Source organism: Acanthopagrus latus, chromosome 22 (assembly GCF_904848185.1).
Source record: "Acanthopagrus latus isolate v.2019 chromosome 22, fAcaLat1.1, whole genome shotgun sequence".
NCBI classification, from domain to species: domain Eukaryota; kingdom Metazoa; phylum Chordata; class Actinopteri; order Spariformes; family Sparidae; genus Acanthopagrus; species Acanthopagrus latus.
The window spans coordinates 16,023,835-16,047,446 of NC_051060.1; the positions used below are offsets into that span (position 1 = coordinate 16,023,835).

At 40.8% G+C, this 23,612-nt stretch overlaps 2 protein-coding genes across 7 annotated transcripts; one reads left to right on the forward strand and one right to left on the reverse strand.

Moving 5' to 3' along the window:
* Positions 1-1,082: 1,082 nt before the first annotated feature.
* LOC119012540 (ALK and LTK ligand 2-like) lies at positions 1,083-5,731 on the forward strand. 4 transcript variants are annotated; one of them, XM_037086460.1, is made up of 7 exons: positions 1,083-1,659; positions 2,120-2,512; positions 3,048-3,435; positions 4,167-4,214; positions 4,370-4,450; positions 4,575-4,651; positions 5,688-5,731. In XM_037086460.1, exons 3-6 carry the CDS (start codon positions 3,156-3,158, stop codon positions 4,637-4,639), a joined length of 474 nt encoding a protein of 157 aa, XP_036942355.1. In that variant the 5' UTR covers positions 1,083-1,659; positions 2,120-2,512; positions 3,048-3,155; the 3' UTR covers positions 4,640-4,651; positions 5,688-5,731. The 4 variants fall into 4 exon arrangements, with proteins under 4 accessions (XP_036942355.1, XP_036942354.1, XP_036942356.1 ...); XM_037086459.1 differs by having other exon boundaries at positions 1,083-2,512; XM_037086461.1 differs by lacking the exons at positions 1,083-1,659; positions 2,120-2,512 and adding an exon at positions 2,560-2,613.
* Positions 5,732-10,874: 5,143 nt separating this feature from the next.
* acp1 (acid phosphatase 1) lies at positions 10,875-22,393 on the reverse strand. Of its 3 annotated transcripts, XM_037087187.1 has the most exons (7): positions 22,289-22,393; positions 21,233-21,306; positions 20,417-20,530; positions 20,235-20,348; positions 15,711-15,772; positions 14,646-14,751; positions 10,875-11,188 (listed from the first exon to the last, which is right to left on the reverse strand). In XM_037087187.1, the coding sequence occupies exons 1-7, from the start codon at positions 22,329-22,331 to the stop codon at positions 11,111-11,113; spliced, it is 591 nt and encodes a 196-aa protein (XP_036943082.1). In that variant the 5' UTR covers positions 22,332-22,393; the 3' UTR covers positions 10,875-11,110. The 3 variants fall into 3 exon arrangements, with proteins under 3 accessions (XP_036943082.1, XP_036943080.1, XP_036943079.1); XM_037087185.1 differs by lacking the exon at positions 20,417-20,530 and having other exon boundaries at positions 22,289-22,385; XM_037087184.1 differs by lacking the exon at positions 20,235-20,348 and having other exon boundaries at positions 22,289-22,385.
* Positions 22,394-23,612: the final 1,219 nt, after the last annotated feature.

A 23,612-nucleotide genomic window follows, 5' to 3' on the forward strand; every position in this document is an offset into this window, starting at 1 on the left:
ATTAAGAAGAATCCTAACAATAATAAGAACATCGGCCTTCGCTTGGGTTTACTGGCCATCTAAACCTGCCCATAAACTTTTACTGTTCCTCCCAACATCAGACCACATTTACAGTTATCCTCACTAAACCAGTAGCATGTCTTCCGAGGACTCAAGAGCTCGGATGTGACCCCTTATCGGAGGATCTGCTCGGCGTCCACCTGGTCCATTTTCACTTTCGACTCATCGATATGGAGAGATGTTGAAACAGTTGAATCCAGCCAACGCCAGCCTGTCTTCAGTTCAGACGGTTTGCTATCGTTCACAGGAGGCAACGAGGCAGCACAGCTATGAACACCATCAGGAGGGATCTGATGCACAGGGACTGCAGAATGATGCCCCCTGCTGAAACGGCAGGCGATCATGACAGCACATTTCAGCAAATTCAAGAAATATTTATTACTTTTCTAAATGTTCGCAGATTGATTTAGAGTTTAGATTTGGCACACACACACACACACACACACACACACACACACACACACACACACACACACACACACAAACACACAAACATTTTCAGAGGAATTCATACATTCACCAAGGGACCATGACTATGAATTCATCATACAATGTTGTGTATCTTGAATGTTGTTGTCACATCACAATGGGTTTAGAGCACTTCGCAGTCCAACTTGAACTCTGGTGATATTGATAAACTTCACTGTTGTGTGCAGGAAGTCAGTCAGAAACCAGGCTCCGCTCCAGATGCACTTGTTCCCTGTCTGCCCCCCCACCAAAAAAAAAAACAAAACAAAACAAAAAACTGACCAGTGGTTTCTGCTTCTTGAGACAGAATTCACCTGCACTTACATGGCAGATTTGGTGCCCATGTGAATACACGCCTGTGGGATGTGGGATTACACTTTCACACCACAGATCTGTTCAGTGTTATCAGAGCTCTCATCGTAAATCAGAGTTCCCTCTTGATTTAAGGAAAATCAAGATAAATCAACCTGGTGTTAATCTTCAAGGGACCCAAGACATAAGCCACGCTTAATTATTTATTTTTTTTATTATCATTATTTGGCGTCATCGTTCTTCTCTGCCACCGAGGAAAGTCAGGAGCGTTGCCCGCTCACAGGGAAGCGCGGAGGCTGGGAGCTTGGTGACAGTGCGCGCTGTCCTTTCAGCACCAAGGTTTTACGCACGGCCACATGAGTTACTTTGCCGCGAAAAAGCGCAGACGTTTCGGCCAGGTTACACAAGAGAAACACAACACAGACAGACATGTTTTCACCAAAGTTTGAAGTCGTGTTGTGGATTTTCATTTTTTTATGGGGGGCGTTGATGAGACTGTCGCTCACAATTTTCGGGTTGCGGAGCAGCTTTCACTTTTTTTTTTTTTTTTTTTTTTTCCACAGCTCTGAAACGCACCGATTTCCCCCCTCAGCGTGTGTTTTCACAATTAAGTAAACTACTCCAGTCTCACTGGCCAGACAGATTTGGGGTGGGGGTTTCAGAGAAGGGGGGGCGTGGGAGCCAACTGCACGCCCTGACTTAAAGAAAGCTGTACCAACCACAGTAGACCAGTGCAAACTAATCTCCACTGGCGACAAACACTCTGTGAACTTCAACTATGCGGTGCAGTCGGCTGCTCTGAACAGGAACTATAGTATAGTAAGTTTTTTGTTTTTTGTTTTTTTTTTAAATAGTCATCCTTAAACAGTTCGTGCTCGTCTCTCAGTCCCCATGATGGATGTAAAGTGCGCAATGGCTGTAAATGAAGTCATGAGAATCAGAAGAAGGATATGGGAGCATTTCCACTGAGATGCCGGTATCTGCGTTCTATACTGGGCTGATTGGAAATTTCTGTGGAAGTATTAGTGGGAAAAAACGCTTCCTGTAACTGCGTATCGCACACATAAATGGAGTAACGGAAAGGAAGGAGGAGAAGGTGGGGGGGGAGAAAGAGAGAGAGAGAGAGGGAGAGAGAGAGAGAGAGAGAGAGAGAGAGAGAGAGAGAGAGAGAGAGAGAAGCGCAGAAAAACTTCGCACGGCGTCCAGGCGAAGGTCAGTCAACTCAAGTGGACTTTTTCCGCATCGGGAGTGCCAATAATGCGTCTTATTGTCATCGCAGACACGACGGAGTAACCCGCAGGGGACAGGACACCGCGTCTGCGAGACAGGATAAAAAGTGAGCCTCACTTCGGGGGAGGACGCACACCAGACCTGGAGCGCCGGATCCTTGTGCTGCTAGTCCGCTGTCTCCCGACGGTCGGCCGGTGTTCAGAGGAGGAGCGCGGATGCTCGGCGTGGACTCATATGACTCCAGAAGCTCTTTCATGTCTCTCCCTGCACAGCAGCAGACTTTAACGGGACGTATTCCAGGAAGCCTAAGCTGAATTTACGCACGGTTCTTTTTTTTTTTATTATTGTTGTCTTTCTCTCCTTCGCTTTCATCATTGTCGGACGCGCGTCAACATAATCGGTGTTTGGAAGACAAAAAAAAAAAAGGCTATCGAGCCCCGAGGTAATTATATTCTAATCATCCAGTCGCTCCTTTATTTTTGCCTTAATTGCACTTCTTATTCTCATGTTCGGCGGTGCGCATGCAGCCTAATCTGTTCTCTGGTTTGTTTGTTCTTGAATCTTTTTTTCTTTTGCAGAAGAAATGTTGACACTTTTTCCTGAATGAATAAAAAACTAAAGTAGTGCCATAGAGGCGGTACACCTGTAGCGCACTTATATTGATGTATGCCAAAATGGCGCCACGTTAATGGCATTGTGAATCCATCCGCTCACTAAATGAAATTAATTATTTTTTAAAAAAAGTTTAAGACCTGAACTTGGTGAGGGGAGTTTAAACAGCATGAATGACTAACTTCAAATTGTTGGATTTTATTGGCAAATTGGTCCAATTTAACTTTGGTTTTATACCTTAAGAAATACATTTTGGATATCTTTGTGTGCCAGAACAGCAGCTCAGACACTTCCCCCTCATTTGTTTTAACGCGGTCGTTTATTAGTGTCTCTGTCCTGACATCCATCCTTGATCTTTCTCGCAGGTGTCCTGTTAAACTCGAGCTGAACTGGAGAAGGAGTTGCCTTGTTGTCTTTTCTCTTCTTCTTCTTCTTTCTTCTTCTTCCTCCTCTCTTCTCACTCCACGGGAGCTATGAGCGGACTGCGGAAGCACTTCAACATGGGACTGGTGCTACTGATGTGCGCGCTGACCGGACACTGCGGCGAGAGCGCGCCCTCGACGGCGACGCCGGCAGCTGCAGCCGGCCGGGACTTCAGGCGGATAGTAGAGATCGTGAAGCAGGTGGAGGAGAGCCGGGGTCGGCACGGCGCGGCGAGGACCGAGCCTCCGTCGGTGCCGCGGGCGATGAGCGCTCCCGTGGAGGCGAGGGATTTACGCAACCTGAAAACCGACAGAGAGGAGAAAGCTGTCGGTGAGTGGCGGCTTGTAGTCTGGGCGTGACCCTCCTGTTGGATCTCCGGAGGATGCTGTAGCATATGACGAGGGATGTCTCCATATTCATAGTGCAGAGTCATTGTGCGATATGGAGTATTTTCTCGATTAATCGATTAGTTGTTTGGTTTAGTGTCTCCTAAGGACGTCCTCTGATGTCTTGTTTTGTCCACAACCGAAAGATATTCAGTTTAGTTTGACAGTGAGGTGAATTAAGCAAACTTTTTTTTTTCCACATTGATCATGTCTGGAATCGGAGGTGAAAGATTTAAGTTTAAAGGGTCGCTGCACCCAAATGACCTAAATCATGGTCAAACTCCACTTTAGCAACGGGCAGCTGTGCAGAAACTCAACCATAAAGAGAGGCAGATAATTCGAAACCTTCGAAAAGTTCAACCAAAAGTAGCTGCATGGGAACAGGAAGTACCCGAGAAAGTATATTTTTCTTATCATTATTTAGGTGTAACAATCCTTTAATGATTTCCTAAGAAATGGCTTGTGTTTGACCCTCACTGGATACATAACCTTTAAATTCCAAACATATCCTGGCTCTAAGTCATGTGATGCCCACCCTCCCCCCGAAGAAAATGCATGGCGCTATCTAGACCCTAATCAAAATGCAAATGTCTGTGCTATTTAAAGGCAGCTACTGTGCAGAGGCCAAACCTGACACTCCTTTTCCCCATCCTCTCTCTCTCTCTCTCCCCACAGTCGTACCCCCCAGTCGAAAGAAGGAGAAGTTCCTGAAACATATAACAGGTGAGGCCTCGCAACAGAGACAGAACGTCATTGAAAAACAGAAGAGAACTTGAACCCAGTCTTGCATAATGTGGCTTTTAAGGAAAAAAAAAAAGAAGAAAAAAAAATGGCGTGGTGCTGTAACAGGCTGCTAAACAAAGTTTTTCTCTCTCCAGGTCCGCTTTACTTCAGTCCCAAGTGCAGGAAGCACGTGTACAGGCTCTACCACCACACCAGAGACTGCACGATACCCGCATGTAAGCCACACTCAACACCAACGGGGGAAACGGCCCTCTTTGTCAGTCCAACGGCAAACCGCTCACAGGCAAATCTCTCCTTTCGTCCCCTTTTTTCTCTCTCTCTCTCTCTCTCTTTTCTCAGACTTCAAGAGATGTGCGAGGCTTCTCACGCGACTAGCCGGCAGCCCGCAGTGCACGGAGGGGTAGCGCACATGCAAGGTACGGCGACACACCATTCAAACACAAGTGTTGAGGTGTGAGGAGAGGACGATTGCACGGGGGGGCTTACATTGCTCGAGAATCAGAACAGAACGGGCCAGACATGTGACACTGTGTTGTTGTTGAAGCAAAAACTGTTAGTATTGGATTCATTTACGATGCAATGATGTGCAAAGTAGCACACACCGCTGTGGCTGGCGGAGGTGAAGCTCATTTAAATGACTTTCGATCTGAAGTCTTGTTCAGGCGGTGGTCCGTGGGCCAAACGCGGCCCCGTAACAACCTCATTCTGGACCAGTTCTATCCGTAGGTTTACTGGCACAGTCTTTAGTTGTGTCCGTTATCACATTAGTAAGTTTTGACTGCTGTTGGAGTCTTTAATAATAAAGCACGTTGGGTTTTTTTTTTTCTCCCACTTTTTTCAATTTTGAGAACTAACAAAGTGGAGAAAGGATACAAAAAAAAGCAACACATTTTTCAAAAAACCCTGAGCTTCACAGGACAGATGCAGTGAGTGTAAATGTCCGGAAAGCATCTCAAATTCCTACATGACTGAATGTGCTTAGTTACTTTCTGCTGCTCAGAATCTCAGATGCTGTACTTTACAGAGAGAGAATTCATTCAGTCTTTTTATCTTGGTGGGAAATACTGTTGTGGACACTATATTTTTCATTATCACATTAAAAAAATGAAAAAACTAACTACCTAACAGAATACAATACAAAATGATAATATGCTTAGTTATATAATACGCCGCATCTTCTGTGAGTGAATCTGTCAATTTAAGTGTTATGTGTCGGGGCACTGCTAAGTTCCCAGCGCGATGAGTAATGTTTTCCCATAAACTGTTCACAGTGGTGCTATGCGTGCTTTTGGTGATACATGTCGGCCAGCAGCGGCACAGCCAAGCAGCACATCTTTGGCAAATACAGTTTGTTGATTTATTGTTGTGATTCTGTTTTGGAAAAGCAGAAGAATTTATCACCTGCTGCCAAGTTGGAGAAGGCGCTGACTTTTCACTTCCTCTCGCTTGCAGGTTGAAGCCAAACAAGTTCTCTGGAAGAAAAAAAAAAACTTGGGAAAAAAGTGCCTTGGACAGTTAGAGGGAAGCCTAAAATACTCTGACCAGCCCCCGACTGATATTAGGCACAGGTTCTGCCCTTCAGTGAGGTCTGTTCTGCTGAGGCGTGGATTACTGCCACTCACCGCTCTGGCTCGGCCTCGATGGTTGGCTGTCACCACGAGGGAGCAACAAAAACCCGACCAAGACAAGGATGGTGACGCTGAAGAGTGGAGAAAGAGACAAGTGACCTAGAGAAACGCAAAAACGCCGGGGGGGGGGGGGGGCCCCTTCTTTTTCCCTGCCGCCATCCAAAAAGACATCGCTAAAACACACACACAAAAAAAGGGATCGCATATTTCCATTTTACTCGTTTCTTTAAGAGAAGAACAAAATCCAAATGTACTGTTTTCAGCATGACCTGCTTTCTGCGATTGGTTCGCTCTGTGCGATCGTTTCTTGGGGATGAGCCCGCCCTTTTTTCTCTACCACAGACCCCCCTGGCTGGCAGTCACAGCATACCTTCACCCTCTTGTGCTCACACTGAGAAAGAACTGTGATTAAATTATTAATTGCATGAACATTTTCTCTGCGTCTTTGTGAGACGTGTTCAAAAAAAAAAGAAAAGTTGCGGTTGTTAGTCACGACCCTCCTGTGGATGTTGGTGGAGCGTGGTACAGTCTATATTTATATATATATTTGTTGTCACAAGGTTCCACTGTGCATACTCGAGGCCACGACTGCATAAAACAAGACAAACATGTACAGTCTGTAAAGCAAAGTATAAGGGCAATCCACCTACCTACCATAAATTAAAGTGACTGGCATTTATCAAATGGCTGTTAAATATATATATAAATATATATATATATACATATATATTATATAAATGAAATATATTTAAATAAATTATAAGATTGTTACAACTATGATTGGGGTTGTTTTGTCTTAGTATTTTTTTTCTTACATTCCCGCCTTGAAATGTGGAATGCTCTCCGAACGACCACATGACTGAGCCGAGTCCTGGGACTGCAAATCTGGAGAACTTCCCACTGCCGTTAGAGACATTTTATAAAGGTCAAACTCAGAGAGAGCCCAGTGTTTTTTGTTTTCGGGATAACAGGCTTTTATGGCGCAACCACCGCAATGCGAAAACCTTCCACAGTGTGCATCAGCGTTTTGATATGCGTGTCTCGAACCCAAAAAAACGACGGCTCCATCCATCTGAGGTTCTCGCTTGTATCCCGTGTCAATCCCCTCGCTATTCTCCCACTGTCATGTTATCAGAACTGCTTTAAAAAAAAAAAGAAAAGTGACGTTTAAAAAAATAACGTCTTCGTCCACAGACCTCAAACTGACGGCTTTGTGGATTAGCCAGTGTAATGAAGACGCTGAATCATGGGGACACTTGGGTTAAAGTGAGAAGATGTTTTTTTTTTTTTTTATGCAATCTGAGTAGCTGACCGTGTAATACCTCTCCCTTATTAGGGAGTATATGTTTGCCTTTAATGTGATAGGGATAGCAGATGACAGGAAATGAGAAAGAAAAAGTGATTACACGCAACACGAGTCCAGAGGGAGAGCGCGGTCAGTGTCCTGAAACACTGGGGAAACCAGGACCATTTTTAAACCTCAGCCCAACACTTTTTTGTCAATGAACATCAATCATTAAGAGGAAAAATTTGTAAGAATTTCCAACTTGTTAAATACTGAAGCTTTGGGATGTCAGATGACCCCACCTACAATTAATAAGCCGTCGTTATTTGACAAGTTGGAAAGTGCCGGAAATGAGACTGAAAAATCAACTTTCTTATGAACTGGACTTTTAAAGCTGATGAAATCCCGTTCACCGTCATTGTGTTTGAGGGGAGAGAAAAAGTCTCACAGACAGATATCTCTCTGATTAATACCAGATCATGGCACAAGTAGATTCAACTGTTGCATAATGAATATGTCAAGGATTGATTGGATTGATCTGTTTGGGTTGGGAAACATTTGCACTGGTTGGAGGACCTTTAGATGAAAAACTACACACTTTGGGAAAGATGGGGAGAACGGTGCCTAAGAGGCTGAAGCAAACTGCCTGTTAGCTTAGCTCAGCACAAAGACTGGAAAAATGGCAAAACCACAAGTCTGGCTCTGTCCAAATTCTCTAAAGCTCACTATTTTGCATGTTAGTTCTCTTGTGTTTAATACAAACAAACAATAATAATATTCGGTTCCACAGAGTGGATTTCTTCACCGTCAGAAAGAGCCAAGTGGTTTAGTGGTTTCTAATTTTGTGAAGACAGCTTCACATTTAGGTCAGAGACATGATGAGGTATCAACAGTGTTGTAAAAAGTGCCCAAAAGACATGCTTGAGTAAAAGTAAAGATATCGGGATAAAATTTTACTGGGTGAAAGTCACCTAAATGGATAGTACTTCAGTACAAGTTTTAAAGTAGCTGATATTGACAGGTCATTTCCTGGTAAAAAATGAACTTGCGTATCAAAAATACCAAACAAAGTAATTATACATATACTTAAATGTATAACTAATAATCAATTAGCATATTTCCCAGAATGCCACAGTATCCTGAACGGTGTAGCCAACATTCTTGTGCCAGAGTGTGTTTTTGTAGTTTTTGGGGGGTATTTATATACAGATATTTGACATTTCTGTGCATGACATTATAGTGCTAATTCTGTGATACAGTGCAAGCTGAAATGTGAGTCTTAAGTTCAAGTACCAAATTACTGAGTTGTTGTGAAGGAAAACAGATCTCAGACTGTCTAACGGCGTCAACAAATCACTTGAGTATACGCTTGAGCCCGCATTCAAATTTTCTAACATGTTGTTTCCGAAGGGAGGACTATACTGCCAAAAGTAGCCAGAGAACCTTATAAATTCTGGTTATGACAGTGCTAATGCTTTGATGGATTATTATTGTTATTATTATTATCATAGGAAATCCTTTCTAACCACAGCAAACTTATCATTTTCCTGATTGCTTTGACATGAAGAGATATTTATATCTGTCCCATGTGTGTTCACAAGTGAACTCTGGCATTTGACAGGGAATAATAAGAAAACAGCAACCACTGCGAGGAGAGGCCCTTCAATAAAACAAATCTCACTACTCAAAATCAAATGAAGCGCAAGAGTTTTACATGACCCTGTGTAGTAATTTATCTCCAATATGGATCCATCTCCTGATCATTTTTCAAGTGAATTAAAATCAACAAGTGTTACAATTTTCCCGAGTCGGGTGTGACAAATTCAAATCCTCATCCTCAATTCTTATATGGTGCATTGTTGCAGCATCCCTTTACACAGTTTTTAGCTAGAATGAGAAATGTCATCTCTGTGCAATCTTTGGTGAGAGTTGCACATGAGCACTACTTAATGATGTAGCCAATCACAGGCAGAGTAGAGTGGGTAATGCAGAGAAAGGTAGCGTGATCTAAAATAACAGCTGCAGAAGCAGCAACTGTATGTCTGATGACTGACTAGAGTGTATATATTTTATAATCAATATGCCTATTTCATAGTGATGCACATTCACTATACTGTCAAAAGTATTCACTCACCCATCCAAATGAATGAGATCAGGTGTTCCAATCAATTCCATGGCCACAGGTGTATAAAAGCAAGCACCTAGGCATGCAGACTGTTTCTACAAACATTTGTGAAAGAATGGGTCGCTCTCAGGAGCTCAGTGAATTCCAGCGTGGTTCTGCGATAGGATGCCACCTGTGCATCAAGTAAAGTTGTGAAATTTCCTCGCTTCTAAATATTCCACAGTCAACCTTCCAGTGGTATTATAACAAACTAGAAGCGATTGGGAACGACAGCGACTGGTAGGTTCAGCAGATGCTGAGGCACACAGTGTGCAGAGGTCGCCAACTTTTTACGGGGTCACTCGCTACAGACCTCCAAACTTCATGTGGCTTTCAGATTAGCTCAAGAACAGTACGTAGAGAGCTTCATGGAATATGTTTCCATGGCCGAGCAGCTGCATCCAAGCCATACATCAGCGAGTGCAATGCAAAGCGTCGGGTGCAGTGGTGTAAAGCGTGCCGCCACTGGAAACTAGAGCAGTAGAGACGCATTCTCTGGAGTGACAAATCGCGCTTCTCAAGCTGGCAATCTGATGAACGAGTCTGAGTTTGGCAGTTGCCAGGAGAACAGTAGCTGCAAAGGGTGGGCAGACGTCATGTTAAACCCTATGGATTAAGAATGGGATGTCACTTGAGTTCATGTGCGAGTCAAAGAAGGTGAGCGAATACTTTTGGCAATATAGTGTAAGTAACAGAAGTAAAGGCTCGACTCCAAACCAGGCAGCAGAGGAGCAGTGTTTTCTGTGGGAGACAGTAACTCCCTTTGGCTTTTTCACTTTGCAGACCTTTTACATGTACAATGGGAAGGCAAACCCCAAAAAAGAATAACATGACCTTTTTAAAGCACAGATTGAAAAGCATAATGTTTAAAAGAGTACAGAGCATTCTCTGACTCAAAGTTCATAAAATATGTCCTGTTTTTTAAAGCATTCTCAATTAAGTTTTGTTTCTTTGTTCCTTCACATTGGAGCTCCTACTATTTTAATGTACGTACAAGGAAACTCAAACTACATTCTCCAACAACCAGTCATTAGGTGGGTTCATCTAACCTTCAGCTTCAGACTCGTTCAATGATTTACCGCTCTTTCTCAACATCAACTCTACCATGTGGCAGTAAATCTCATGGAATGGTCATTTGTATTGGCGCTGATGAGTCCTCCCTTATGGGATTATCATTATTTAAGGAGTCAGTGTTGATTGGCACACAGCAGAATAACTTGAGTTTCTTCAAAGAGGAGGAACATTCAAGGGAATTGAGATAGAACAGATTCTTGTTTTCTTATTTCTGTTTTTAAATACCAGTCATACTTGATATTGACAGTTTGGGAGAAAATGAGCTGTATGCCAAACACAACCAAAAAGCAGCATCAAGAAACGATCCAGGCAGATTAGTTTTTAGACAAGCATTAACTTTGACCCAAGGGTCGACCTTTGACCTGTAAACCTCAGTGATGTCCAGTCACGCATTAATGTCTGAGGGATACTTTCATTCATTTAAGTCCTACAGCATATTCACACTTTAAAGATCAATGCTTTGTAAGTAAAAAATAAATCTCTAAAAGTCATATTCATTTAACCATTTTATTAAATTGACCAACTTGTCTACGCAGCTTTATTCTAAATGTACACAATGTGAGGTTTGTATAACATGTACAACACTGAAACCAAGTGTTCTCATGCTCCCTGTGACATCCTGACTTATACTGACGTGTGCTTGTGTTATACAGCCGAAGCCTGCTGGGTCGATTTTTCTTTTCCTCCAGCAGATTTAGCAAAGATCGTTTGAGGTTGGACGTTGTTAGGAGTTCCTCTCCAGAAAAACTTTGCAGCAGCGCACACACTGCTCGTACACCTTCTCAAAGTCTTCGTCACTCCCCTAAGAGACACACACAAAAAAAGAAAAGACAAATTAAAATACGTTTCAGCGACTTGTTGAGAGCTGAATCATTACATACCTCTGTTTAAATGAAAGCAGAGAATTTAAATATTCTACTATCCAACACAGCTGTAGATATGTAGGGCAAATTTTGAGATCAAGGGCTGAAAACCATGATAAAGTTTCAACTCAAGTAGCTGAGTTATTGTGAAGGAAAAGTACATTTTGTAACATATTTTTTCTTCCCCAAAGGGAGGATTATACTGCCAGAGTACCTTTGAAAGTCTGGTTGTGACGGTGCTCAAGCCTTGATGGATTAATATTATTATGGGAAATCCTTTCATGATTACTCTTGACGTGAAGAGATATTTATATCGGTCCCATGTGTGTTAACAAGTGAACTCACTGGCACAGGCACTGGACAGCGAAAATTGAAAAAACAGCAGTTGCAGGTCAAAAACCACCCAGAGAACAGGCCTTTCAATGAAACAAAATGTTCTGTATATTATCCAGGGTAGTAGGGTATTTTCCATTAACTATTAATCTCCTGATTATTTCTTTGGTTGAATTATTTTCAATTGTAAAATGAAAAAATATGTATCACAATTTCTAGCACAACAAATTCAAATCCTATGTTTTGTATTCAGATATTCAAATTACAATTACGTAATATTATATTAATACTATACAATAAAATGCATGCAAATCATCGCATTAGAAAACTGGAGCCACTCATTGAGGCAGCGCATAATCATTTATTCATCAGTTATCAAAGAAGTTGTCAAATTGTTTGGGTTCTAAACACAACTACAGTATGTTGAGATAAATGCTAACACTAGCATGCTAAAGTGCTGACAATGACGATGTTAGCATCCTGATGTTTAGCATATGTATAATATTTACAATTTAAAAAATCTTAGCTTAGCGTGTTGCAACACAAAGTGCAGACAGAAAGGGAGCACGCAGGTTTATCTACGTTTTCAGCAGTGATCCAGAATGAAAACAAAGTTGGGTTGAGTTGATGATAAAAAAAAAAAAAAAGATTGTTTCTGAGCTAAAACATAAAACATTAAAACAACCTAAAATTACCTCAAGCAGGCTTAAAATGTATATTTAGTAGATTTTGGTAGAACCTTTGAAGTTGATTTTTTACTTCATCTCAAGCATGAAAGACTTCAGCACAGAGTTCTGACAGACTCTACAGTACAACACCGTCGTTGACATATTTCTCATCAGTAAATCTAACTTTTGACATATTGTCACTCCCACAGCCAAAAGTTACAACTGAAAACAACTCATGGATATCACACATATGCACAAGGGGGTGGTGATGTGTTACTGGTCTGAGCTTTACAAGAAGTGTCTCTAATTGTTGAAAATCAGCGGAAAATCTGCAGGAGTGGTGCATGAAATCTGAGGGTGCAGACTGCGTGTGGGCCTGTCAGCGGTTAAGAAAGTACCAGTAAGTCCTCAGGGCCTTTAAAGCTAACAGTGGTTAATAGTAAATTATGCATGAACTGTCAATTTTGTCTCGTATTGACACACAAAAAATCCCAGGGGAAGCTAGGTGCCAATACAATCACACTAAACGAACCACAAACTTAGGTTTCTATTTGTTCACGCACTGGTTCCTATTGGCTCGCTTTGCTGTCATTCCATGTGGTTTCTCACGATAGAGCGCAATCTAATATTGTCAAGTGTCCAAACCACACTGGCTGTAAAGAGGCTTCATTCACTCCGTCTTTTGGCTAAAGGAGCTACAAAAACACACACTCGCACCGGCCGCCACAAAAAGTCAAGCAGCACTCAAAGCCAAAACTCAGAGACAAACTCATGTAACTGACTGCAGCCACATAAACTGTGGTCAACCACAACGTCCTCTTCCAGCCGTATCACTTATAATTTGATGACTCTTTTAGCTTGGGACCCTGGTGCCACAAAATCTAATACAGCACAGCAGATGGCCACGAATACATTACGATTAGGTCAACAGAGCTTCCTCCGTCAGGACCACACAGTGGATTGTTACTTTTAAATGTAGATCAGCAAATAATCATTAATAAAAGACCTTCCTCAACATTTATCCCACTTATCCATCTCTTGTCTTCCTCGCTCATAACCCTTGAGAGGATGACAAACAAGCAAATGTGCAAATCATTTTGCAGGGCACTCAAACACAGAGACAGCATGTAAGGGACAAAAGGAACGGGCTTGCTCCATGGAGAGTGGAAAAGGCAATGAGCAAACTGAAAAGACGTTTTATAGTGATGTCCAAGTAATCAACACTACAAGTAATGTGCTATGGTTGAATGAGTTGGAGGAGCTGGTAACACTTTAGGCATTTATTCAAATTGAGTGAGCGAGGAAATGAGTGTTTGGTTTTGATGCCGTTTGTTTCATGATATGTGCCTGGACATGATCCAGTCGTTCCCTCTGGAGGGCAATCACTCTCAAGAACTAACACACGAAGTAAAGACAGACACGGTCGGCCTTTAAACAAACTTCACGTGATTCCGTTGAGCAACGTTTCCTGTTCATTTTGTTCTCTGGGAAATCCTTCTCATGACGTGCTGATCCGAACAGGTGCACAGCCATCACAAGAAACGGACATGACAGTTTTGTGTTATATCCAGACACATTGGACAGCTTACATTCACCATGCACTATCTAATAGTTTTAAGTCTTGTTTTAAAGGCCCCCAAAACCTGTTAGCTAAGCTCTGTTATAAAACAGTGATGTCAGTGCATCAATCAGAATTGATAATGACCGCCAGGGAGTTGTCTGCTTCTGTTGCCAGACCACTGTCAATCTGATAAAAACCAAAGTCTGAAGAAGCAGAACAACTTTTTATGTTAATCTCTTCATTAATAATATCAAAGGAGGCTTTTAACTGCCATTGATTGATTATTCAAAGTTTTTAACTAAAAAATTGTTGGTACGTCTGTTACCTGGCACGTGTGATACTGTTTTGTTCTGTCCTCTCGTGTTTTCACATCCCATTAGGAGCGTTTCAAAAGCGGTTGTTGTTGAGTTGCTCGCATTGCGTTTATTTCGTCGTTTTTCCTTGATATTTGTCCTTCGACTGTGGTCGAGTAGACTCAAGAGTAAAATCGTTTCGTTATAAGTTTTAAGTGTAATGTTAGTGTGTCTGACTTTGTTTTGCTGTAGATCCCAGAGTATACACTTTTTTTTTTTTTTTTTTCATGGACCGGATGCACTATACTGGTCTGCATACAGTTAACACTTTTGAATTCCAACGTGCTCAAACGGTCTTATGGACCACTTATCGTTTTGGCATATTGATTCACACTTGAAATTGGGGTTTGCAAATCTCCTCCAAATCTTTTTGTCTTTTACCGCTGCTCCCTCAGAGATATTCAATCTTCCCAAACTCTGATGAATCATCTTAGCTCTGCTTGAAAAATACTCAACCTGAGAGTTTCACAGGAATACTTACATAATACGGGTCTTTGATGATGCGCTGGTTCTGAGGGTCATATGAACCGAGGAGCTCAATCTTTGCTTTGTAGTCTTTCACACTCTTCGCTTTCCTGTTCAGCTCACTGTGAAGACAAGAGAAAAATATGTAACTCCAGGAGGAATCACAAAAAAAACACATCAAGCTTTAACACAGAATCAGCTCTTTTCGGACTTAACGCATGTAATGTTACACAGCATTTTTTTTTACGAGTTGAAACATCTGTTCTGTCCACATTAAAAAGACTTCCAAACATAGACGGAATAGAACAACCCCGTTATCATGATATCTGTGTTTTAAACATCCTCTCAGATCACTAACAATGGCATAAGCTTGATTCAGGATATCAGTAAAACACCTGAGCTTATTTAGTAAATCCCATATTCAAGTAACAAAATTAAAACTAAAGCAGGAGGTCAAAGCATTAAGTAACACGCCTAAGTTGCAAACAATGAGACAGGTTTGGTTTAAAGTAAACTAAAACCGAGACTGAGTCCCTTTTGTCTAGGACGGGGTCTCATTTTTCTCGGTCTTGTCAGCTTAGCAGGGGTGGAAAAAAAAATAATGTGGGAGAAAAAGGAGAGAAAAAGTGCCGAAAGAGCAAAGACGAGGCATCCAAAGAACTCAGTAAGCTGCTTACAGATGAGATCTGCCACAAGCATGTGATCTCAAAATGATCCCTAAACGTTCAAAGTATCAAAAAAATATCCCTCCCCCTGACCTTTGGAAAGAGCTTAAGAGAGGATATTGCTCATTAAAGGGAGGCATTCACCTACACGTTAGTTATAGCTCAGTGTTACCACCATTTTCATGTGCATGTCAAGAAGTAGCAGATCACAATCGAAACAGTTAGCGGGTCAGCCTACTTAAACCCCTTTCTCAAGGAAAATATTTTTTTTTATCCAAGGGGAACCTTTTATAACTGAAACAGGATACTTAGCACATGACACCAGTAATTTTTTTTTTTGTTCAACTGTGTGTCCAACTGTTATCCACACTCAGGGAAATAATAAACATTGCTGCTGTGAGTTGAAATAACTGTACCTCAAATTGCTCTCGTCCATGCAGAGAATGTACTCAAAGCTCTTGAAATCATCTTTGGTCACCTGGAAGTGGGGAGAAACGTGGGACAAAACAAATGTTACTTTTGGCTGTGTGAGGAAACACACAGCACGGTCCGCTGAGCCTCTCTGCGGTCCTTCAGAGAGTTTAATTTTATGCAGTAAAAATCCAATACATAATACATTTCCGATAAAACAATGAAGACAGTCAGGTCATTGAGGCGTGCATTTAAAATTAGAACACAGAAAATAATAATAATTTAAAAAAAACCTCAAACCATGTTTTCAGGAAAACTCTAAGTATTTACATTCTTATGTTACACAGAAGTTTTAATGGTGGCGGAGTTCACCATTTCCACACACACACACACACAGAGGAAACAATGCAAAGATAAGTTCTGCTGGTTCAATAGAAAAGGTCCACAAGGCACCTTTGAGTTCCAGATGATGCAAACATGCACTGAGCATTTCTGACATCTGGTTCACATTACAAACTAAGTAGTGAAACAGAGGGTGGCTTTTATTGTAAAGCAGTCAAGGGAAGTGAAGTCTATCAATCACCAATGCTAACTGACAACGACTGTTTCTCAAAAATTGTGCCGACAAAACAACAGTAATCTTGCACTTTGTCGGCGTTATGTCAACTTCAGCTCTTGCAAAGGATTAATAACGCAATATTGAGCCAAAATAATCCATTAGTCGACAGGGTGCTCACCTCCTACAACTCAGCAAAACAATCAGCTTTACTGTACTCTGCATATTGGTGAACTGTTATGAGACAAACCAACATTTGGTGGTATTTCTGACAAAGTAGTTGCTCATGAAACTTTTGGGGGTAGTAATAAACTGAATTTGCTGTGATCGCGGTAACCACACATGTTCCCAACTCAACCAGGGCTCAAAGAAAGCTGTGATCTCACTGCATGGTACAGTAACAGTATGGCATTGGTCACTAGAATGGTCACTTACATGACACGGAGTAACTAATATCAGCTCAGCATCTCCGCTTTTCTGAAGCTTTCTTTTTGTTGACCGCATTCTTTTTCCATGTTGAATTCAGTCTTTAGTGAAACGACGCATGGCTCTCACAAACAGACGTCATGATGTCATTTCACCCGCCGTCGCTTCTTCGATCAGCCAAGTTGAAAACGGTATCATTGAGAAAAGTACCTGGTACCAAAAGTGCGTCTAGTCAAGGAAGAGCTGAGCCCGTACCATGCGGTGGAGACATGGCATAATTTACACATCTGTTAGCATGTGGAGGGGTGTTGAGCAAAGTATTCACTGCACTTAGTGATGATTTAATAGAACAACCAGCAATAAAATCCAGGCAGCACCCTGAAGTTTTTAAGGACTTTGAGAGGAGATTTATAGGAATGCCGAGAGGGCGGTGAGAGCAGCAGGAAAGAAATAAAGAAAAGAAGGGACAAAAGAATATTACATATACTTTATGCTCAAGATGCTGACATACAGACACATTCAATAACAGGGACGGATGCCAACATTCAAGCAGCAGCAGGGGAATACGTGGATGTTTTTGAATCCATGTTCATATTCCCAGTGTCTGGTTGTAGCCACTTGATTATCCACGTTAACACTTTCACACCTCTTCTCCCACACATAGTAGTAATCTGTGGAGGTGATAATCAAAGAGGCTCTTGACCTTTCTACTCCCGTCTCCCTTACACCCTCACACTTTAGCGGAAACAGTGGTTATCCGCTGTTAAATAAACACCCTAATATGAGCCCTCCCGCGAGGCTGACGCAAGACGTCGGTTTGATTTCTGAAGTATCTGGCTGAGTGCGAGCTGGCGGCTGTTACTGTAGATGAGGAATGAGCAGGGAGACGCACATAAAATAGTTTGAGTTCAAAAGATAAGACCCCAGCGAGATGTGGAGAGATATCAGGAAACTGGGCGAAAATAATTAATAGTAAGCCCTTTTTTCGCAGAAGACGTTTTGACATATCACACAAACAAGCACAAGTGTGAATAAATAATACATATTTAAGATGTCTGAATTCCATTTAGTTGCATCAGTTTTTATGTTCCTGATAATGTGCCATCATAAATGTTGTGAGTAACACCGATGCATTTCTTGCTAAAGTATGTCTACACGGAAATATTTGGCATCTGTTGACTTTAAATCCCCTACATAGTGTTATAAACAATATTTAAACTAGTAATAAATGGTTTATAACACACTGTAGTGTAACAATAACTAATGTGGGCTTATCTAGGCATAAGTGAGGGTTGGTGTGTAAAAAGGTTGCAGCTAACAAAGTTGTAATTAAATTGGTAAAATAGTATTGTAGACAAATACTGCACAACAATGACTGAGCTCGACCCGTACTCCATTTTTGGGGCCAATGGCAACACCAATATAATAGAGAAAATAATTACAATATCAATATATAATAGCTGATGTACATATTTCTTTTTTAAAATGATCCCTCAAATGTGGTTATCAAACACGTGTGATAAAGATATGTAATGGGGGCAGGATGTTTTACAATTCAACAATGAACGTTATATAAATCTTTTCAAGACCAGGCAAAAAGACAGATGGGTTCTAAGTGGGTTCACCTCTGACACGCTCTTCTGTCGTTGTCACTCATGTGGCAACTGTGCAACCGAACGACACATCCATTAAATTATTGGCTGTTTGTGTGCCACTCGTAGCTTGCTCTATTATCAAAGGACATGATAATTGAGAAAGACGTGTAGAAATGTGTTGAATTAAAGGAGCACTGGATTACTTACACATTATTATCACAAGTGTATCATTAAAATGACATCAGTATTTCATCATCTAATCATCATTAATCATGATTATTGTCAATATTGGTGCATCTCAACACCACTAACCTAATAAAGAATCTGTACAATCTCCATCGAATGGCCAAGTCTACAAAAAGCCCACAGCGCAACCCTGGGCTGTCTCTGGATTGTGTCTCTTTTTAAAACATTGGCAACTACTTTATGTAAATGTTGACTCAATGATAAGACATATTGATAAGTTGTCATAAAAATTTCAGCTCTCTTAAATCAAACGCCGGTCTGGCCATTTATGATAAGGTATTAAATACTCCACATAATTTGTTATGGATCAATTTAGGGCAAAATTTCTTTATCAAACAAACATTTTTGTTTATTTGGTGATACATTGTGCTCCAAAGCATCTCCCACTTGGCCCGTCCAATGGGATACTGGCAGCGACAGAAGTTTAGCATAGTTCCCGGGAAAAAGTAGAGGGTCGGAGCATTCGCCAGTGATGGAAATAAAAAAGGGTGATAAAGGAAAAGAGGAAAGAGCAAAAGCTTGTCAAAGCTCATTGTGTGGATTTGGCTGAGCCTCCCCATCCTGCTTTGAGGAGATTAGAGGAGGGTCCGACTGAATGGTTTGCAGTGAGACAAACCAACAAGACAGCAGATCTCAAGCACGGACTGAAACACCGGGAGTTCTCTCAGGGAAACATAAGAAGAGTATTTTAAGGGCACAGGGGAGTAGGAGTTGCACTGAGTACAAGCCAACGAAGCCTGAAGGCCCTACATGGACAAACATCATGGTGTAATTTCAGGCCTGTTTTAGAATTTGAAACACATGCTGTGAGGTGACACAATGATTGATACATTGGCTCGATCAATATTTCATACGGACCATGGGTAAGATCAGGTTGTACAAATAGTATATACACAGGCTCGGCCAACAGGTTCTTTGACCCAAACACAAAGAAAAAGATATTTTCAAGATAAAACACGTTTTTATTTAAATTACTTCATCGCTTGGGGAAAAAAAGTTCTGAAATTGGTTAAATGTGTAGAAAGCCACTTGAAAATAAAAGCAAATTTTTAACTGTTGCAGTGGAATCCTAACCAGCTGCTGTGTCCCGTAGAGTTCAGTTAACTGTCACAAGAGGTCACTGTGGTCATCTGAGGTTTAGGTGAAACCTGCTGCCCACTGAAGAGTCAATTGAAACTCTGTTTAAAAGAACATTTTTATTGGTTGTACCCCTTCAGTCGGAACTTTGTTACTAGAGGATTTTTTAAAATGAGTCACGGTTTGAATTAATGTTCTTAATATTGGATGGGGGTGTATTAAAGCAGAGTGTTGATGAACTTCAATGAAATTGAAAAAATCTGACACTGAAAAATGAATAAAACTAATTTTCTCTTCAACCACCTGCGAAAGAAGACGAGTATAACTAAACATAAATCAGTATTACACACACTTGTGGTATATCCAGTTCCTCATCAACATTGGCTGGACTCGGCATCCAGTTCAGCTGCAGTTCAGATGAACATGTGCTTCTTTTCACAGAGCAGTAACAAAGAACTTAGCCTGTAGCTGTGGTATTAAATTGGAAAAAGCTGCAATAAGCTAGTCATATGCCAAGTGACTGAGCATCAGCAGCACCTGGGTGTGTATGAGGCACCATCTTAGCAACATCACACTCACACACACAAACACCAACGAGGCGAGAGGAGCCACGGGACATGTGTTTGTACCTGTCGGGCCCTGTGGCTCGTCTCAATGCCATGCTTCCTTAGGCAGGCCAGACCGCGGGTGTCCGGTAAGCTGCCTACATTCCAGTCGGATGTGGCACCACTGTCTATGACCCACTGCAACAACAGAGAACAGAAAGGGGGCTCTAACTAAGCTAAGACAGGTGCAGAGGTGGTGGTCGTACCTGCCTGGCCACATGTCTCATGGGCACGCTATGCCTCTTCATGCAGGCTTGACCACGGTCATCTGGACTGTTTCCTATCTCATAGGTGGAGGTAGCAGCACTGTCTATCCTCCACTAGGCAGAGCAGAGCACAGGGAACAATAACACAGCATAAAATTATTCATACTCTCATATACAGGCATGTGGTAGGTTGGTACTGCATTTCCAGGTCTTAATCTTGAGGACAGTACTAGTAGTAAATAGATGGAGGCCTGGAGACATTTTCTGAAACACATCATTTCCTCGTTTCTTATCTTAAGAGGCTGCAGCTGCCACCAGTAACATTAAACTACTAATAACAATAACAACCCTAATAGGAAGCATGTTTTGAAAAAAAAACAAAAAAACATTATTGCTAACAAATGTTGTAACACATGCAAAAATTATTAACTGGTTTGGTAAAAGGGTCCTATTTGTAAGAAAAGTTGATTTCAGAGTCTTATTCCCAACTGATCAAATACTGACATTTTTGGTTTCCCAACTCATCATATAATGATGCGCAGGGATGCCGGCCAATTCGTCCTGTAATCCCAAAGCATCAATATTTGACAAATTGCGAATGAGACTCAACAAAACAACTTTTCTCGCAAAAAGGACCTTCAAGTGTTTCCATGTGCTCAATACTTGTTGCTAATGTGAAAAATGTGCTGCGTAATCCTGGGAGAGATTTAAAGAAAAATAAATTTAAAAAGCTCTTTGTAGATGTAAAAAAAAGTGTTTTTTCTACCATCAGATAAAAATGTAATTGATTCTAATGTTAAGCCAATGATTAATTACATTATCAACAACACCAGCTTCTGTTGCCATCTTCCTGAAGACGGCTTCAGCGATGGGGGATCTGCAAATGTTCCCTGTCAGAATGACAAACACATTGACGAACATTAATACAGTGTTTAAAACAAATAAAAGTAAAACACTCTAGGTATTTACCAACATACTGCTACTATACCACTATAGACATTACAGGATGTTCAGTGTCTAAATGAAGGTGCACTGTTACATAAAATAAATAAATAAATAAATGCAATTCATATTTTTAATGATGTGTTAGCTCTTAATGACAGACCAGGATGAAAACAATGTGACAAAACTTTCAAACAAATTATAATAATGATTAACACATGTGGGCAAACATAATGAAACCCATCACGCAGCAACTGACATTCAAGAAAAAAGAACCACAACTTTATTTTTTCTTTTACTGTCCCATTATATCAATTGTTTCAGGTTTATTTTACTTATCGCACTCTATCCCTATTGACAAATCTAGCACATGATCATGATTTTGGCCTCTGACAAGTTGACTTATTATTAACTGATCCACAAAACCCTGTAAATCATTTCAATCTTGTTTGCAGTTTTTATGTAGTTCAGCTGAGGTCCGAAACTTCATCCAACTTGATAGCGTTGACAGCATAAGCATGAAGTGCAGATCACTGAGCTATTTAGCAAGAACTTCCAGATGGACTTAGGACCCGACTTTAAACAGACAGCGAGGCTAGACTTCCTGGATGCTGCCATAAACACTCCTCCCTATTCATTTAACAGGGGGCATGACTTTCAACAAAACTATAATGTTTCCCATCACACTTGGCTGGACAATAACTGCACATATCGGTGAATTAAAGCTTAAAAGTGTTGGCAGCATCGCACTGAGCTCATTCATTTTGCCAGGTGACTTTGCTAGCGGTAACATTTTGCTAGCGCTCTCAAATTGAATTAACACCATAATAAACTCTTAAAATGCTATTATTGGTATACTGTAATGTTCATTTTAGCGCGGTCACATTCTGGTTGTATCATATGAGCTTCTTCGGGGTTTAAAGCTCTTACCCAGGCAAACGAACAACACCGACTTCTGACCAGCGGCCGCCATCTTGTACTGAAGGGTCCTGTAGAACCGCGTCGAGCGGTGGTGGCCAACGAGTGCCTGAAGAATTGTAAAAGTTTTATTTATTTTTTAAATCAATTGTGAAATGCTGTAAATATTATAACCATTGTTTTCAAATGCTTTAATATAAAGAAATCGTTTGGTTTAGAGAAATCCCAGAGGCTTATAAAATATGTGGGCAATTTTTTTTTTTTAATGTTTTATCCATTTTATCTTTAAACGATTTACAGGATAAGTTACTCTGTTATAAGACCAATCCGACAAACTGTTATTGGTTTTTTTTTATTATCACCATTATGTTTTATAATACACTTTGATAGTTTGCAGAGGTGTAAAAATAACTAAATAGCTTTGTATTTACTCATCCTAGCCTACAGTTTAGCCTACTAGCTTGGTAGAGTTTTTACAATTTTTTCTCCACCAGGTCACATTTCATACAGATTTTTGCTTACTCCACAGTTTGAAGGACTGCCAATGATCTTGTGAATCAAGATTCCATGTTGAAGACCAATGGGCAGTGTCATATTAGTAAAATATGAAGCATTTCTGTACATTGAAACTTCAACATGAAAATGTTGTTTAAAAAAGACTAGGCCTGCATCAGTGATCCAATAAAACTCATGAAGGGTCTACTCTGCTTAACAAGCAGGATGATGAGTGCATTTTGCAGATTATATTTACAAGTTCATGTAATACATAATACAGGTTAATTTCTGTTACAATGACCACATCCTTCAGTATCCAGTAATTAGCAGCCTATATTCATGTTTTTTGCTGGACAGGAAATTGAAATAGTTTTTCAACAAAATTTTACAATTTAAAACATATGAGTTGAGCTCACTTCCCTTTAACAGTGTCAATTATTTTTATATGCTTTATTAGATTATCCCAGTTTTCATGTGTTGATAATAAATGTTAGTGGGACAGGGACAAAACAACAACTGTTAATCACTTTTATGAAAGAAAAAAAAAATTCTTAGCTCTTCTTGAAGTAAATTAGACACATACAAGCTCAGTTGGTCCATTAAGAGGTTTAAAGCCTCGTCAGGCTTAATGAATTCCACACTTTTATGACGTCAGAGTACAGCATCAGCAAATTTGGTATAAGGTCACCTCAGACTGTAAGATCCCAATGGGCCCCTTAATAAGACACAATATTCACTATTTATAGACTTCTGGAGCATTCCCTTGTTATGAGTCATGGTATGACATTTGCAGGTCATGTGAAAATCCTGGACCCAGACAGAAGTGAGACATTTATAACAA